Here is a 12,952-nt window from a genome sequence, read left to right on the forward strand (position 1 = left end):
CAAGGGAGGAATGTGTGGATTCCAGAATGGCTTTATTCCTGCCAACAGAGCTGGCACTTCAGACTCAGATAAACACCACACAGAAATGAGTCGAACGAATGAAGTGTCACCCTCTCTTCAATTAAAAAAAAGATTTGCTAAAAAAAATTTCTACATTCTTAATTTATTTATTTTCCCTTCTTAATTTATTTTCAAATAATTAAAACAATATTTTTTAAATAATTAACATACTCATTCCTTCTTCTTTTCCTGCAGCCTTAAAAATCCTTATTCAAATGAAGAAGCCTGCGCATTCTGTGCCAGGTCTAAAAATGCATTGGATCTGAGAGCAGATTTCTCCACTGTAAATGCTGGGGAATCTCAGCAGGTTCTTGTTCTACCACTGGAATCTATGGAAAATTACTGGCGAAAGTTAGCCAGTTGGTCTGGGACATTCACATTTGTACAGGAGTCCTGAAGTGTACTGGTACTTATACTGAGAAATACTGCACAAAGAGTGAATGTAACTTAAATTTCTTACCATTACAGTCATGTAAACTTCTTGCCAGTAAAGTCAAAATGCAAACATATCATTGGCCATTTTTTTACCATTACGCCATACCTGCCGATGGCAACTTACTTTCAACTCTGGCTGGCAGTTCCAGCAACAGCCAGCAAAACACAGGAAAATCTGAGCTAAATAGTTTGTTGGGGGTATGTCTAGATCTGGGTATGTAAAAAATGAATATATATATTTTCTCTTGAAAATATGTTTACTAAACCTTGGTTAGCATGAAAAATGATTGCAAAAGCATCTTTAAGCATGGCAATGTAGAAAACTATGCATTTATTTGAATAATACCAGTGAGTAAATGAAAGTAATATTGACAGAGACTGACAGATACACTGATTGCATCTGACATCAGATTCATTTCCAATCTTCTTTGTTGAATCAGAAAACACCACTAAGCCAAACAATAATTGAAAGTTGCTTCAATTTTATTGGGCCCGAGAGTACCAGAAGATAATGAGTATAAAACAAATTTACATTCAGACATGTTTTGCTTTTTGTTAACAAAACACTGACCAAGTATAGAGCCAGTGACAAAATCTATTCATGGACTGGTCTGATCACACAAGAAAGGAATTGTAATCCTTGGCCTTACAGACATGCCACACAATTACATAAAACAACACAATCTTTTAAGAAGTCAAATGACATGTCATAGCCAGTGTTAGAGTATGGGCATATCTGTATCAACTGAATGACATGCAAGATAAATGGTCTGCATTGTCACTCACTCAGTCTTCCTCGTCAAGCACTCGTACAAACGCGCGCGCGCACACACACACACACACACACACACACAAAGAGTCAGCATTTAGGTGATTATATCTTGCAATCTCACCTCACAAGTGCTAGGAAGTTTTAATTTCAAACTGAGAAATTTCTTTATAGTTCCCACTGTGACTCTCGTTGAGCAGCGGATAAATTTCTTCATTAAGCCCTGTTGACAACAGACAAGAAATTAGAATAAATGGTTACGAACCAGCAAATTGTAAACTGTAATCCAGATTCCAGTTTGTTACACACACCAAAATCAAACTCACAATTTTCCATCATAAGGTTGCAACAAATATTCAAGCTGATTATGGCTACTCACAAGAAGAAAATTTTGTTTTGGTTGTGTTGGGCCTCAGACTACCTAATGAAATTATCCTTTTGGGTAACAATGTTGCTTAGTTGTATCTTTAGCTCTGTTGGATAGCAATATTATGGGAACTGATGTTAGTGGGTAAATTCACCTATGATATCTTGAAGTTCTAGTCACTAACAATGAGAAAATGAAATACATGCAAAAATTGCTGAGGTCTACCCTTGGTCTATTGACTCTATTTGTGGTATCAGTGCATCAAACGTTGTTATATCAGAAGAATAATTTGATAGCAAAATCTAGAAATCAATGCAAACACTCAAAATAAGGGTTAATTAAGCTTTATTGAAGCTCCTAGAATTAAAAAAAAGCATGCTCTTAAACCTATGTTTTTGTTTATTCAAGATCTGGTGTAACATGCTTACATAAATGGTCATTAGTTAGAGCATAAAATCTGACAAGAACTCTCCTACATACATGAGTAGATCCCTTTGCTTACCTGCAATATTTCAGAAAGAGGCTTAAAGATTCTGGGATATTAAAACACTTCCGTTTTACAAGGAATGGAGGAAAATATCAATCACAGCCAGTATCCTCTGGCCAGCCTATTATTTCTCACTGGAGATATAAAAGGCTGCAGATGCTGGAATCTGGAGCAACACACAAAATGCGGGAGGAACTCAGCAGGTCAGACAGCATCTACGGAGGGAAATGGATAGTCAAAGTTTCGGGTCAAGAAAGTTGAGTTCCTCCAGCGTTTTACATGTTGCTCTTACTTCTCAACACTGTTTATTCCTTTGACTAACCCTGTCCCTCCCTCCTGCCCCCCCCCACTGATTAATATTATTCTTACTCCGAGGGGGATTAAATAACACTCCATGATACACAATATTCTTTTTAATTTTTCACTAATTATCTCTTAAATAGTGAACTCTTAAATAAAGTTAAATACTAGTTGATACCTTTACTGTATTGTCTCCCGATTGGCCATTGTTGCGGAGGCAGTCTAGGCAAATGGCAATCTGTGGATCGCTTCTGTGATAATCCTGATCATCTTGGTCCTCTTCCTCTTCTACTTTAGCCTTCTTTGCTTTGGGGCCTTCATTATCTTTTCAGGAACATTGACAATTATTTTGTAAGATATACACTGCAACTACTGTTCTACCAGTTTTCAGCCAGATGTAATTTTCTGAGGGCTTAATATTTTATCTCCCAAATTGTTGTTCCTTATCTCCTGTGATCACGTTACAGTTTTTGGTAGATGATTAGACCAAATTTCCAATGATTTCAAAATTACATCAGTCCTTCCAGAACTGGAAGCTTTTTAATGTATGATCAAAAATCATGGTGATCAGGCTTAAACAGCTGAAAACAAAATGTTCAGCAGAACACTACATTGACTACTGGGTGAATTGTTCATTCTTGTCTTTACTCCTATGCCACTATTCTCTTCCTTGGCATATTAAAAATAGAGAAAGGAGAGAATGTAGCATTTTTTACAGCATTAAAACCAATTGTGCAAAATAACTCATCTCTGCCTGTTTTTCCCCTCCCACATTCAGCTTTTTCTTTGCAACTGGTCAGGGTTTTCTTTCTTTCATTGTTCCAACAGAATCAGTTATTTTTATCTTTGTGTAAATCCTTCTTTAATAATCTTCAAAATGAATGTACAGTATATTTTAGGGGGATGATCACATATAAAACCTTTTTCTTCCATAAAAAATGACAATTTGGCAATCTCACAGGCACACATACAGGGATTATGAAGAAAATAGAAGCATTCACGCAGGGATACTCTCTTGGAATTGGAGTTAAGGCATGTTGCTGAGGTTGAATACAAAAATGTGCCCTCTGCACCTGAAATACCATATTTATGGGGGACACAGGTTAACTACAAGATAAACACCCCTTTCATCACTGACACCAAAGGTTAATTAACACATAATTTGCCCCAAAAAATAAAACAAAGTATATTATTTTTAAATCCTCTTTTTTTTGTTTTCAACTTCTTCTTAAAACACCCAACTTACTTTGTCATGTCCACCATTCCTAATCTGAATAGGCAGTTGAGATTGGACACCAAGTGATGAAGATGATCCACCTATAGTATTTCTATGAACCAAAGTGAATTGAGTTCAAAATAGTATTTCCCTCTAACAGCATCAAAAGATTTGCCATTGCACTATGGATTCCTGAATATAAGAGAAGAAATTCCCACTGTAAACAAATTGCCAGGTTTAAGCAACAAACATGTTACTGAAAGAAGTTTGCTGTTATCTTTGATTTTAGATTGCTGTTTGATTACTTCAATAATAATAAAGTAATAGTTGACTTTGAATAAAGGAGGCAAAGGGTTGAATGCATACAAAAGGTTTCCTCAATAAAAGAAAAAAAAATCAATGGAAGAAATCAACCCAGGTTAACTGCTCTGCCATCTTTATTTAGCAACAGAAAAGAACTGCTGGATGTTGATGTTCTTGACCAAGGAATAGTGAATGACACGGGAGCCTAAAATAGTGAATAAGCTAAAGTAAATGAAGGGTCAGGGTGAGTGGAAAACCTACTTCCAAAATACACTGTAGTAAACACACCAAACTTTAAGCTTTCCTTAGATGACTGGTTATCTGTACCAATGCAAGGTCTCCAATACCACAAGGTCTTTAGGTCAATTCCTTACATTAAAGAGAAAGCAAGGGTTCTGTTTTAATTTACCTTCTCCATTCTCTTGTGGTTTATTTTTTTTCCAGAATTCTTCTTCTTGCCGTTTTTCCACTGGCCAAAAGAACATATATATTCTCTAAGATTATCAACGTATTTTCCAATTTGCATAGAAAGCAATAATAAAAACTATGGGAGTAACATTTCCGTTCACCATACACTGAGGATTTAACTTCAAGTGGAAATCCAATTTCATCATATTTAAACATTATTAAAAAAAGAACTCAAAGGCATTTTTTCAGCTTTTAATGAGTTGTTTACTTTTTAGAACAAACAGCCTCATTCTAGTCAATCTAAATCTGTTAGCATTAACAAAAAACAAAAATACAGGAGCCACCTGTTATATACTGCTCTTTCCACTTCACAAGCACTGAGATTGTCATAGGAATACAAAATATTTTGTTCATTAACTTTGGAATGTGCAAAGCTTGATCAAGTGCCACACAAAGATCACACAGAGACTTTTACACACCAAAACTCAGAGGTATTATGCTATTGACTTATTATGATGAGACTTTTGGAGTAAGGTCAGATGACAAACACTCACCTCTCCCTCATTACCTGTTGGCATTGCAACTTTCGCAAGCAGACTCTACTTAAGACAATCCGAGCCTTATTGTGTAAGCAATCATCTACTTATTCTACTTGCTCAACTAGCATTCATGTACTTCTGCACCTATGCAGTTGGATAATCTTGATAGATCTTATAAGGTTACAGTTTCAAATTTTGCTTGTTGAAATACAGCTCTTAGAAAAACCAATTACTCCTACAAAACTATCAATGTTTATAATTCAGAATAGAAATGTTTCACCCTTCACCCGTCCAGATATCATCTTCTAGTCCAAATTTCCATTTTTAAAATATGAATGTTACTTTGCATAATGACCATATCACATGATGAACTAGTTCTCCTTTTCATTCAAATCTTTGAAAAGACAATTACAATGATATCTACTAAACATAATATTTGTAGAAATTATACTTAAATTCTTATTTATTTAAGGGTAGTAGAGTTGGCAGATAGTTGCACTTTGAATGCAGTTTTGATCCATTGAGATTTGTACAGGCTTACAAGAGCTGGATGAAAGAACAAACTACTTTTGTTATACACTCTTAAATTTGTCATTCTTACTCTGCTGAAAGAACTGGAGCTTATTCTTCCTTTCCATACCAAGTTCCAGATGACCATAAGTAACAAATTCAAGTTTTGTATTATAAAATTGCACAAGGTACTCTTCAGTGGTGCTAAATAAGGACTTAAAATCATTAACAACAACGTTTTTTGGTCCATCAATTATTAGAAATATATTAACTCAGAAACAGAACTCAGACTGATAACAAAAGTGTGACAAAGATCTGTGTCAGCTTTCCATTTTACTTGGTCAGCAGTTTACATTACTTTCCAGTTAATAAAAGAGGAACATTTAGTTCCCTTAGTTCCTTCTAAAAAAATCTACAAAATCTTTTTATCAAGGAATTTCAACCACGGACCAAAAATAAAGAATATGACCTTTATATCCTATAATTATAATTTTATGATTCTTCAAATGCAAAGCAGTATCATTATTCAAAAGTCAAACCATACACAGTACAGTAACAAAACAGTTATATTTCAATTCAATATACCAATTTAGCTGAAAATACTTCAATAACAATGGATTGAAAATGGAATACATAAGAACTATTTATTTTTACTGACAAAATAAATTGCCAGGATGGGTTCCACGGTTGTCTACAGTCCACCCTGGAGGATTATGCCACAAAGTAGTGAGGCCTGGGTTTGCTGCACTGCAGAAAAATTTCAGGAAATCAACAACTGAGAGAGAATCCAATGCATTTCCTAGAAGTCAAGGCAATGTCATATTTACAGAAGGCTGACAATAGGTGCCTGCTTGGCTAGGAGAAGGGCAAAGTACTCAAATGCAACTGAAAACAAAAAAACCTTCAGAAAACATTGATTATTCAGCACAGATTAAACATTATTCATAGAGGGACAGCATAAACCCAACCTCCCATGGTCTTGCCAGTATACTTCAAAAGGCTGTTGGTAGAGATAATTACTGGCACTAATAACATAGTAAAAGGAGCTAACAGGTGTATTAAATTAAATTTTCAAAAATAGTTCCATTTCCAAGTTACCTAAAAAGTACAACTTATGACTGCCTTGATAGGACTAAGTGCATTAAACATTTGGCTGAAAAATAAAGAATTTAATGAGTCTGTTCACTTACTTTCTTTAAGACCAGGCACCAGCTTAAATATAATTTCTTCTAACGTATTGTCCAACCTGGAAAACAGATTCAGAAAGGGTCACAGCTGGTTCAAGAAACAGTCCTACTACAAATAAACCTCTCAATTCCAAAGTTAATATTCAATTTTCATGCATTTTAATTCAGTTAAAAGCAGTCTACAAATGCCTTGATTTCCCTCTCCTGGTCTGTATACAACTGGTTCCAGGACACACACTTCTATTATTGCACTTTTTGCTCCTTTCCTCATTGGTGGGCATGGTAAACTTCATCTGGAAGCATATCAGTTTTCAGGCAGAGGAGAAGCAGGAGATTTTCCACCTACAGACTGTACTTAGCACCCATGGCCTCATGCCATTTTCTCTTCATACTATATCTGCGTTCACGTGCTTCAGAGCGACAGGTAAGCCATATCTCATTTAGAATGCCATGTTCAGTTCTGGCCCCCTCACATGGCGCATTATATTGAGGCTTTGGAATAGAGCCCCAAGGATGATTTCCTGTTTAAAAATAATTTTGCTACACAAAATGACATAGAAACATAGACATAATGGGCCAGATGTCCTCATTCTGCTCTGAATATTTCTATGATTCTCTGATACTGAATCACTATACTTTAGAGAAACTTGCAGCCATGGAAGATGTCTATCAAATAATGAAGGTTTGGGAGAATCAAAGACCATACATAGAATTGGTCTCCTGGACTAACTTCATTGAATGTAAAGACTGGAGAGAAATTTCTCAACTTTTCCACCTTCTACAGTGGAAGCAGGCATGAGCAATAATTCCAGCAGTGAACAAGAACTGCATTCTGTGTATGAATGGAAAAAGTCCATTGCTAAAAAGTTATGTCATTTAGTCAGATCATGTCTGAATTGAATTTGATCTGTAGGTCCAAGCAGCAATATTGTGATACTTGGAGAGTGCTCTTGACATTCTGAATGGCAGAGATTGTGGCTTTCAGAAGTTCCGTCAAAGAGCTCTTGGTGAGTTGCTGTAATGAACAATGCTCATGGTTGTGGAGGGAGTGATTAAGATGGAGTATAAGATGGTGTTCAAGCAGGCTCCTACATTGTTGGAGCAACACACATCCAAACAGGTACAAACTATGGCATCAGACTCTTGACTTGTTCATTGTGGATTGTGGAAAGGTTTTGGTGAATCCTGACACAAGTCACTCATGCAAAATACCCAGTCTCTGATCTGTTCTAGTAATCAAAGTATTTATGTCTCTGGTTCATTTGTTTCCATTACACCATCTTCACACCCCACAACACAGCTTATGATTATGGGAGATTTGGTGACAGAGATTATTTCACCTCATTCTTGATTTGTGCTATGTAGATGGTGGAAAGGCTCTGGGAAGTCTGGAAGTGATTCAAATGGCAAATATCTACCTGCTCTTGTAACCACAGTATCTATGTGGTTGGACCAGTTATGTTTCTAGTCAGCTGTGACCCACAGGATTTCAGAGTGTGATTCAGCAATGGTACTGCAATTGAACTTCAAGAACAATTGTTCAGACCTTCTCTTGCTTATGTTCATTGCTTGGCATCTGGTGACATAGAGACATAGACATAGAGACATAGAGTTATACAGCATGGAAACAGGCCCTTCAGTCCAACTGGTCCATGCTGACCAAGATGCCTCTTCCAAGTTAGTCCTATTTGCTAGCGTTTGGCCCATAACCTTCTGAACCTGTCCAATTCATGTACCTGTCCAACTCTCTTTTAAAAGTTCTAATTATACCTGCCTCAACCACTTCCTCTGGCAGCTCATTCAACATAGATACCACACTTTGTGTAAAAAAGTTGCCCCTCAAGTTCCTGTTAAATCTTTCCCCTCTCACCTTAAACCTATGCCTTCTAGTTCTTGATTCCCCAACTCTGGGAAAAAGACTGAGTGCATTCACCCTATCTATGCCCCTCATGATCTTATACACATCCATAATATCATTTCTCAGTCTCCTAAGCTCTAAGGAATAAAGCTCTAGCCTGTCCAACCTCTCCCTATAACTCAGTCAATCAAGTCCTGGCAACATCCTTGTACATCTTCTCTGCACTCTTTCCAGTTTAATAACATCTTTCCTATAGCAGGGCAACCAGAACTGAACACAATACTCCAAGAGCAGCCTCACCAGCGTCCTGTACAACCACACCATGACCTCCAACTTTTACACCTCAATGCCTTGATTTATGGCCAGTATGCCAAAAGCCTTCTTCACCACTCTGTCTATCTGTGACTCCACTTTCAGTGAACCAAGTACTTGTACTCCAAGGTCCCTCTGTTCTACAACACTCCTCAGGGCCGTGCCATTCATTGTGAAAGTCCTACTTTGATATGACTTTCCAAAATGTAACACCTTGCACTTATCCGAATTAAACCCCATTTGCCATTCCTTGGCCCACTTACTCAGCTGATCAAGATTCCCCTGTAATTTTTGAGAACCTTCTTCATTGTCCACTATACCACTATTTTAGTGTCATCTGCAAATTTTACTAACCATGCCTTATACATTCTTATCCAAATTGTTGATATAAATGACAAACAACAATGGCCCAGCACCAATCTCTGAGGACACCACTAGTCATGGGCCTCCAGTCCAAGAAAACAACCTACCACCATCACCCTCTGCTTTCTACCATCAAGCCAATTGTCTATCCAATTAGCCAGCTCTCCCTGGATTCCTTGCGATCTAACCTTCCAGACACAGCTTAAAATGTGGAACCTTATCAAAGGTCTTACTGAAGTCCATATAAACTATGTCTACCGCCCTGCCCTCATCAACTTTCTTGGTCAACATCATCAAAAAACTCAATCAAATTCGTAAGACATGATCTCCATGCACAAAGCCATGCTGACTACTCCTAATCAACCCCTGTCTTTCCAGATATATGTATATTCTTATCCCTCTGAATACCTCCAGTAACCTACCTACCACAGATGTTAGACTTAGGGGTCTATAGTTCCAAGGTTTTTCTTTGCTGCCTTTCCTAAAGGCACAACATTTACTACCCTCCAGTCTACCGGCACAACACCATGGCTAACAATGATGTAAATACCTTAGTCAGGGCTCCTGCAATTTCTTCTCTAGCCTCTCACAGCAACAAGAGTGTTACTTTCTACTTTGCTTGAATCTTGTCTATGTGTTTCTGTATGTAGGCAAGGGCTGCTTCATTTTCTGAAAGACTGCTGACAGAATTGAATATTATGAAACTATCAGTGAACATCCTCACTTCTGAACATGATGAAAGGAAGGTAATTGAAACCACTGAATATGGCGAGGCTGTGGACACTGCACTGAGGAACTCCTGCACTGATGTGCTGGGGCTGAGATGACTGTTCTCCAACAACTTTTGCCCATGTTTGGACTAAGGCAGCAACTGAGTCTGGAGCTATGAGGTTCCAGTGAAGTCTAAGCTAAGCATTTTCCATATTGTGGGGTAGATGCTGGTGTTGCAGCTGTTCTGAAACTCCTTAGCAAGAGGTGCTGCGGGTTCTTGGATACTGTCTCGTCACGTATCTTTTATTCACTACTCTCAGCAGCGTTTTGATATCATGTGGACTGATTTGAATTAATTGAAAACTGGCATCTGTGATGGTGGCAACCTCAAAAGGAAGCAGAGGTACATCACCCACTTGCCAGTTCCAAATGCTTTAGCCCTGCCTTTAGCACTCACATGCTTGTCTCACCATCAGTAAGTATAGGGATGTTCCTGGAATCTCTTTCACCTGTTAGCTGTTTAAACGTTCACCACATATGCAACTGCATATGGCAGGACTGTAGAGCTTTTATCTTGTTAGTGAAATCACTTATCTCTTGACTTTGCATGATGTTTTTCCTGTTTAGCTTAAATGTGTTGCAATGTATTAATCTTCAGATATGCCTGGTACTACTCCCAGCAGGATCTTCTACAATCCTCACTGAACAAGAGCTAGTCCCCTGGGTTAGTGGTAATTATAGAATGAGAATTATGCTGGGCTATGAGCTTACAGATAGTGGGGGAATAAAAATCCTTAGCTGCTGATCACCAAAGATACTTCAGGCATGAGCTTTAAGATCTATTTTGCTTCTATCCCATTTAATAAAAGGGTACTGGTACACAACACAATGGAGGTTGTCTTCAATGTGAAGGTGGGACTTTGTCTGCATAAGGATTGTGCAATGGTCATTCCTACCAACAGTACCATGGACAGTGAGTACTGGGTCAAGTAGGTTTATCCCTCTTGTCAGTTTGCTCACCATTGTTGGTTTGCTCACCAACTGTCCTTCCCTGAAGGACATTGTGAACCAAATGGGTTTTAATGACAACATGGTAACTTCATAGTCACCATTATTGACATCAGCTTTGCTTTCTAAAAAAAAATCCCGATGAGTTAAACAACAATACAAATCCTCAGCTGCATGGAGATTGACTGTTTCTTGATGTTATATGGACTGAATCTAATTGGTTGAAGACCAGCTTCTATGATTGCGGGAATGTCAGAAGAACACTGAACTGGATCAGCTTTCCGAAGGGAAGTTAAGTATCCATCAAATGGTTGTGATTCTGAAGTCACAAATAACACAGACAGGGTAAGGGTAGCAGATTTCCTTTCCTAAATAATATTGTGAACCAGTTTAGTTTATACAACAATCTAGCAGCTTCAAAGTTACATTTGTTCCAGATTTAATTAATCAACTGAATTTAAACTATCCAGCTGCCATAGTGAAATTTGAACTCAGACCTTCCATTCATTACACAGACCATTGGATTACTAGTCCAGCAACAGTCAACTAACTAACAAAGAGGAATTTTTGAATTCTATTTTAGTGTCTTTAAGAAGTACACCACCTGTTATCAATATTGAAGTGTGCACAGCAAGCACAAATATAACAAAAGCAAAAGATGCCCACCTGAATATGGCACCTACCATTCCACAATTCCTTTTTATCCTTGTGTTTGCTACAAAGGTGAAGAGGAACAATATCATAATGAAGCTGAAAGGGAGGAGGGTAATGAAGATCAAGATGACAAGGACAGTAATTCCACACTTGTCTAAAGATTACAATAAAGGACCCTCTCTCGAGGATTATTTTGCCTAACCCTAATCCTTTGAATCCAAGGGATGTGAAGTCTCGATGCAAATCCATTGGAACAAAAGACACTTATTTATATACAAGATGCACAAAAGCAACTGATACCCTGCAAACAAAATACGTCTGAACTACACAGAGATAGGCAAGAGATTCTTACATACAGTACATCATCATGACAGGTTAGCTAGTTTACTGATCGATATTTCAGTCAATACATTTTGTCATTTAGCAATGGCCAACATACATGGGTGCAGCTGTAATTTCCAGTACATTTTAAGAGTTTCACTGCAATAAGTGCTAGACCAGAGAATTTGCAGAAATTTAAATGTTCCAGCTTTTGGAGGGGCATGCACGAACATCCATAATGTAATGGGACAAACATCTGCATGTACAGTTGTAACCTCACATTATACATATTTTTAGGTGATTATTTAGGAGCTGTGCCCCGTTTACCCTCATTTGCACACATCACCATGCTGGGTAAATCTTTCTTCTCATGGATATTTTTGTATATTGAATGGCTTAAATTATGAAAAGCTGGAGAGAACTGCATGTACATGTTTGTCTAGGTGCACATATCTTAATAGATACATATCAGTGCAATTCCTAAGCAATTAACCTTGTTAGTGTTACCAGTTCACCGTTAGTTCTGTTGGTACTTCTTTAGTTGACCTTCTATGTTTTGAGTAAGTACAATCAGAGTGTAAGAACTTGAGCCTTATGTTATCATCAAAGGCACATCAAGTACTCCTCAACAAGAACATAAACTCCTGCAGTTTTTCAGTTTTCTCTTTCAGTTTTGTAACATATATAAGTACCTCATCTCCTCTATCCCCAAGTCATCAGGATGATCCAAATGGGCTCTTGTTCTTTAGACCTCAGTAAAAGAATAAACAGACAGATTTGTCCTGCTTTTTATGAACAGGACATACCTGGAAAATGTTCTTCATTGGTGGATACCAGTGTTGTAACTGCTTAGCTAAGGTCACAATTAGTTCTGGAATGCAGGTCTTCTGTACTAAGGCCTGTATGTTGTCTGGTCCCTTGAACTCCACTTCATGCAGCCGTTTCTCAGCCATTTATTGGCATCATGCGGAGTGAATCAACTGGCTAAAGACTAATGGTGGAGATCTCAGGAGAAAGCTGAGATGCATCAGCTATTCAGCACCACTGACTGAACATGGTTACAGATATTTGTCAGCCTTTCTTTAGCACTTATATGCTGGGCCTCAGCAATGCCAACTCTTCTATCAATACAGAAACCTATTCA

At 37.7% G+C, this 12,952-nt stretch overlaps 1 protein-coding gene across 1 annotated transcript in view; it reads right to left on the minus strand.

Annotated features, from left to right (window-relative positions):
• The window catches only part of pcgf5b (polycomb group ring finger 5b), a 126,736-nt gene that overhangs the window by 26,855 nt on the left and 86,929 nt on the right, over positions 1–12,952 (minus strand). The window contains exons 4-7 of the mRNA XM_052027838.1: positions 6,585–6,640; positions 4,347–4,406; positions 2,597–2,742; positions 1,389–1,487 (exon numbers count right to left, since the gene is read on the minus strand). Of these exons, the coding sequence (XP_051883798.1) occupies positions 1,389–1,487; positions 2,597–2,742; positions 4,347–4,406; positions 6,585–6,640 (361 nt within the window). The remainder of the gene's footprint in view (positions 1–1,388; positions 1,488–2,596; positions 2,743–4,346; positions 4,407–6,584; positions 6,641–12,952) is intronic.

The sequence above is a fragment of the Pristis pectinata genome, chromosome 12 (assembly GCF_009764475.1).
Source record: "Pristis pectinata isolate sPriPec2 chromosome 12, sPriPec2.1.pri, whole genome shotgun sequence".
Classification (NCBI taxonomy): Eukaryota; Metazoa; Chordata; class Chondrichthyes; order Rhinopristiformes; family Pristidae; genus Pristis; species Pristis pectinata.